This window comes from Pezoporus wallicus, unplaced genomic scaffold (assembly GCF_028554395.1).
Source record: "Pezoporus wallicus isolate ANWC-B61680 ecotype Strahan unplaced genomic scaffold, APGP_CSIRO_Pwel_v1 contig_1739, whole genome shotgun sequence".
Taxonomy (NCBI): domain Eukaryota; kingdom Metazoa; phylum Chordata; class Aves; order Psittaciformes; family Psittacidae; genus Pezoporus; species Pezoporus wallicus.
The window spans coordinates 980048-986047 of record NW_026637351.1 but is presented as its reverse complement, the minus strand read 5'-3'; the positions used below and the strand labels follow the sequence as shown (position 1 = coordinate 986047).

The 6000-nt window shown below is 38.9% G+C and overlaps 1 protein-coding gene across 1 annotated transcript in view; it reads right to left on the bottom strand.

Moving 5' to 3' along the window:
* Nucleotides 1–2210: 2210 nt before the first annotated feature.
* PDXK (pyridoxal kinase) overlaps nucleotides 2211–6000 on the bottom strand; it is a 55373-nt gene continuing 51583 nt past the window's right edge. Inside the window, exon 11 of the mRNA XM_057405037.1 lies at nucleotides 2211–5893. Coding sequence (XP_057261020.1) covers nucleotides 5781–5893 — 113 coding nt within the window. The 3' untranslated portion in view covers nucleotides 2211–5780. The remainder of the gene's footprint in view (nucleotides 5894–6000) is intronic.

Here is a 6000-nt window from a genome sequence, read left to right as displayed (position 1 = left end):
GAGCTTTCCTAGACTGTTGAAAGCCAAACTACTTTGTTTCCTTCTGGAAAATGTGAGAACCTAGCTTGGGCTCTCCTGAAAAAACATGCTGATAAAGCAGCTCCTTTCCATTCTGCATTCAATCCTCTTCGCTGGGTCCCTAGGGCATACTCCTCCAGTTTCTGATTTAACCTCATAGATCTACCTGAAATCTGCTCCTGCATGCATGTATAAACTTGCTGCTTTACTCATTTGAAAGAGAAGAGGTATTTTTAGGGCTGGGATTGAACAGTTTCCATGGTTGGGTATGTGTCTTCAGTGGACATGTTTTAGAAAGCTACAAAACTGTTTAGCAGTAGGATCTCCCTAGAAGCAAATACCTTTCACAAAGAATAACCTTATCCTGTGATTCTAACAGGAGATGAATGACTAGTCTATGAGCCAGTACAGCTGCAATGAGATGCAAAAAACAGTTGTGTTTTGATTTATGAAGAAATAATTTTGGCTGAAGAGTGACCAAAATTTGAAATGCTTCTCAGCTTCTAGACTACTCTTTAAACAGGCAAGGGCCTTTACTCAGGAGAGGTGGTTTTGTTTAGTACAAATATAAGCCAAACTTCTCCAGTGGGTGTAAGCATAATGAGGTAGCACTTTCTCTAATACGCAGTGCTCTCGTTAAACTAGGTACCTGCTCTCTTCCTCATGCAAAATGCTGCCCTAGCAGAAGACAGTATAAAGTGCTGACAGAAGCACTTGCTCTGACATGCAAGAACAACTGTTTCCTAATGTACAGCCTTGTAAGCTCTAACTTACGCAGTAAGACAAAAATTCCACGAAGGGGAGTGCAGCTAAGCACTGCATGAGAAACAGACCTAAAAATGAGTTACGTTTTGTGTTCCAAGCCCCTCTTCTCACCTTGTACGTAGGAATAAAGAGCACAACGCAGAAATCCTACACATGCAAGTAAGAGGCATACAAGAGCAGTGGTGCAGAACGCCAGCAGTTGTCTTCCCATGACATTTCTTAACAAAAAACAACAAACCAACAACTAAGACAAGAAGGATGTTACTCACTTCCTCATAGATGCTGTCTTACAATGAGATGATTACAGCACTCAAATGTGTGCTCCTTCATCAAGTACCCTTTCTCTATACTAGGATATAAGTAAGGAGACCTTTAATTACATCCACTTTATTCAGCAAGACTATCGAACTGTTCTTGTTCCGTTTAGTTCTGAAATTATTCACATATGCAAAAATAGGATCTAACACTTTGTGTGTGCACAGTATATTAAATGTAGATGCTTTTATTACAATCTTCCTTGCCACATATTTTAAAATAAAATAAATCAATACAATCACCGTAACAGTCTATGGACAACAAATTAACACCATCCAATCAGAACACAGTTAAGATAATCAAAAAGGCAGTACGAGTAGCTGGAAACCTTGGTCCTCTGATTTTCCTGTATAACATATTGACTATAGATTTCTTCCATTTATGAGAAAAATCAGCAAAGAAAACGTTAACAATTTATACAGATTTCTTAAATATCTATATAGAGTGTGAACAGCACTGATTGTAGCACAATGTCTTTATGCACTTCTCCCAAAGAGGTATGTGGGAATTTTAAGCATGTAGAGACTAATACAGGCCCAGAATAGAGTAGATCTTTTGTAAACAACTTTTGGTCTCTCCTGCATGATGGCTCCACAAATGAATGCACTTGGGAATAATCAAAATGGCTGACCACATACACTGCAAAATTCATTCCAGAAAAAACAGATCCAACATAAATTACTTCCAGTGGGTGAAAGAATGGTGGGGAAGTCGACTGGACACAAACAAAAAGCATTCATCACTCCCATGCATACGTGTACGCATTAGAAGACTCTCTTGCTGCTAACTTCACACGTACGCATGGGAGTATGTGTGGCAGTGAAGTCAGCAGTCCCTAACTGGTGATGCTGGACTGGTGGGCTACAGACACCTTTCATGCTGTTAGGACGGTCACGGAAGATTATCCAGTAGTTATTGATTGTTAAGAGATGTTAAGCCTAATTCTTCACTGAAGACATAAACCCAACCTAATTTAGATCAGGTCAGTGAGAGTTTAAAACAGGTATCACATGAGCAAATCCCAGAGACTTAAGCAGAAGAAGCTAACAGCCCATTGCTACAGAATCCAGCTACTTCAAAATATGAATGCTTGCTAATTGAGTGCACTAGTATTTTATTTTTTTTCTTAATATGGATATGTCACAGTTTCTAGGGAAGGTGTGAATTACTGAATTGATTCATAGTGGGAAAAGACCACACCTGAAAGGTAGAAGCTGCTCCAACAAACATACAGATTTTTATGTCAAGATGACAGTTCATTATGGTTTACAGATAAAACATTGTTTGCAAGGTAGCTTTAGGTTCTGTAAATCCCAAGCTTCTTTGTTTCAGAGAAAGCCAGCCCTTGCCTTTCTCTCACTTCCCTTGTGAAAGTCTACTTTTTTTTAGTGGTAAGAGAAATTGTGTTGTCTCACACTTACTAAATGGGCTTTCTGTAGCACATGCTCACAACAGGAAAGGTTTCTTTGACAGCGATTACTTATTGCTTCTTACAAAAAAAATTAAAAAGCCAGTTTTGAGCTTCTCTCTCCTGTTGATCCGCTGATGTGAAGAACTGGAAATCTACATTTTGCACTGCACTAGAGCAGGGATGGCCACCATATGACCCTCAATTTGTCCCCATGCAACTCCCAAGACGGACTGTGTTACGTGACTGGCAATGAAGTTATTTCAGGGAGTGCTGGGCATTTCACAGCTCTGGCTATAGGAAAACAGTACAGCAGGATCCACTTCCTGGGTCATACATTCCAGGCAGGTAAGGGTGTGAAGCATAACGCCACAAAGTCAACCATGATATGTACAGACAGGGAAGTTCAGTATATTGATCCCTTCTTCCCAAGAGTATGGTAGGGATTATATGCTTCCACATGAAATAAGTCTAATTTTAAAAGATAAATAAACTCACAGTTACGTTTGGAATATGGCGTGCAAGACTTCTTTAATCAATGCTATAGACAGTTAAAATCCTTTTGTGTTCAACTGCTGGAATGCATCACCATCAACAATATTTAAGTACCTTTGCTGTATTCAACTATCAAAAAAGGCAACTGCATTCCTGGCACAACTGCCCAAGCAAAAAGCAGCATATCTAAAAAGGGGGCAAATTATTAATGCTGAGCTATCTCCTAGCATGTCTGGAAGTTCGTGTCTCAGGAAGAAATAAACTATTTGCATTAATTTAAAAATACAGCGCCGCAAAGAAAGGCAATTTGTTGTACTTCACAGAATCACAGAATGGTTGAGGCTGGAAGTGACCTCTGGAGATCATCTAGTCCAGTCCCACTGCACAAGCAAGGTCAAGTACAGCAGGTTGCTCTGGGACATGTTCAGTCAGGTTTTGAGTATTTCCAAGGGTGGAGACTCTACAAGCTCTCTGGGCAACCTGTGCCAGTGTTCTATCACAGTGATTTATATTTTTTTAATGTTTAAATGTAATTTCCTGTATTTCAATTTGTGCCCATTGCCTCTTACTCTTTTGCTGGGCACCAGCAAGAAGAGCCTGGTTCCTTCTTCTTCACCTCTTCCCATAAGATATTTATACATACTGTCAAGATAGTTTATGTCTTTTTCCATGCTGGCTACCAGCCATGAGCTCATAGAATCATAGTATCAACCAGGTTGGAAAAGACCTTTAAGATCATCCGGTCCAACCCTTACCCTAGCATCTCTATTACTGACTGATAATTTTAGCAACTGTTCACATCCCTGATATTATTATTGCTAGAAAGTTATTTTATGGCAGTGGTTACTAAAAACTGTGGCAGTAGAGTCACATTCTGTAGGCTGTTTCTGGTGGGGTTTCCACCCTCCTTAAAAGTCTCACAACATACGAATTTATTTTTTTTTTTAAATGTCAAATGCATGAGAGAAAAAAATTATTATTCATTGTTGTGACTGAAAGCCTAAAGTTTGCCTCTTACATTTACTGCAAAACGTGTTCATCTCTTAAATTTTATTTGCTTCATGAAATGAAAAATATGGGGGATTTCAAAATTATTATTAATTATGAAATCTTACTAGATAAAAAAGAATCTGTTCAGCCAAAAATTCACCTTAAGGATAAATTACTCTTCTACTAGGTGAAACCAATTAACTTTTTCAATGGCAGAAAATCCACAAAAATAGTTGGATAAATGAAGACTTCAGTGGCCAAAGCAATCTCCAAACCAGCTCTTCTGGGGACTCCCAAGCTATGCAGGTGACACTATCTGTTAGGCAGGTGTGATGAGGAAGATACAGGAAAAGTTATCTTGGAGATACCCAAGAGTGAGTTTCCTGAGCATACTCGAGTAATCAAGTTAAAATTAGTCCTTTCCACTAATACAAATTTGCTTCATGTCACTGGAAATAGAAATGCAATTTTAAGCTCCCTATACATCTTAAACAAATAAAGCTCATCAGCTGAATTTGGTTTTAACATCACACTAGACCTCATCTTGGGAAAAGCAAGAACCTCAGTTTCATTCAGAAATCATATAGAAGTACAAGTGGTCAGTACTGTCAGCGTATCTGCCCTACTTGTGTAGTACGTGCGTGTGATGTATAGGATGCTGAAATTATTAAGAATCCAATTTTGAAACCTTATGAAGGGAATTTTGAAATAAAGATGCATTAATAATAATGAATTTCTGTCATCTCTAATCAGTGTAGGCTACAGAGACATTATGAACAAATTAATGTTGTATGTTTTACTGCATCTGGTAAACATACATAGTTTAGTAAGGTTTAGTAAATCACAAATACTACTTTTACAACATTGCTTCATTGATAAGCCTGCCCATACTGCTCACTACTGTTAAATGTAAGTGCCCTGGGCAGTTTGTAAATGCATCTGTCCATGAAGAACAAACTAGGGAAGCCAGCTTTCAGGGCAAGAGCTGCTTTCTCTTTTGTCCTTACAGATTGTTTGTCCTTAGTTAAAAATAAACAAAGAATCAAACCTGGCCTCAGAGGCAGAACTACAAACTTCTAATCAGTGCTACTGAATTCATATTAATGAAGATGTTTCTGGAGCAGCTTTTGGAAGAAAATCATGTGGGTGCCCATAGACATCAGAAATAAGCAGCCAGTACCTGCAAAAACTGAAACTGTACAGCTCTTCATAGACAAGAAACAGGAGCAGTTATCAGTAATGTGAATGACTCCTCAAGGTCACTTCAGAGAACTTAAATGCCAAACATCTTCAAAGTACTCCTACACACAATCAGAACTTTATGTGTAGTTTTAACCCTGCTTAGTTTCATAGCAGCTGAGATACTGAATACCAGAGTAGGTAACCAGATACCTCCAGGAAAAGCGAGCATGGAGCCAGCTCCATTGGCCCTGGATGCCATCTTGAAAAATATTTTCCAGTCAGTCAAGCATTCCATTAGCAAATTCACATCTAAAGTCTTTGGCAAGGCAGGAACATTGTGAACATTGTACTCTCTTGCCCTGGGTAATTACACAGACCACATGAATTTGACAGCCATTTTGATGCCCGGCAATATGCTTCAATGCACACCAACTTGTTTTTAAAACTGAGCAAGGCCAGCACATATGTTTGAGAGTGGATATCTGCCTATGCTGGGCACTATTTCATGAAAGTCAGATTTCTGTCACAGATCTAAGGCAAATATTACAATTTACAGGAAAGAAATGAGGACATCAATACATTGTGCGTTATTGGAGACATACAACCTTTATAACACTGTGGCTTTCACTATGATCTCTGGGTTTTCTATGTCTTTTTTGCTTTGGACCATTCTGAGTTCCAGCTGGGCTGAGTTTGGTTTGTTTCCTTCTCCAGCTTGTGCTAGAAAGAGTACATCAGAATGTCATTAAAGATAGCAGTATAAAAAGAGAACAAACTACATTGTTCTGTTACCCCCCCTCCCCAGTCTCTCTTACTACCCCTTAGCT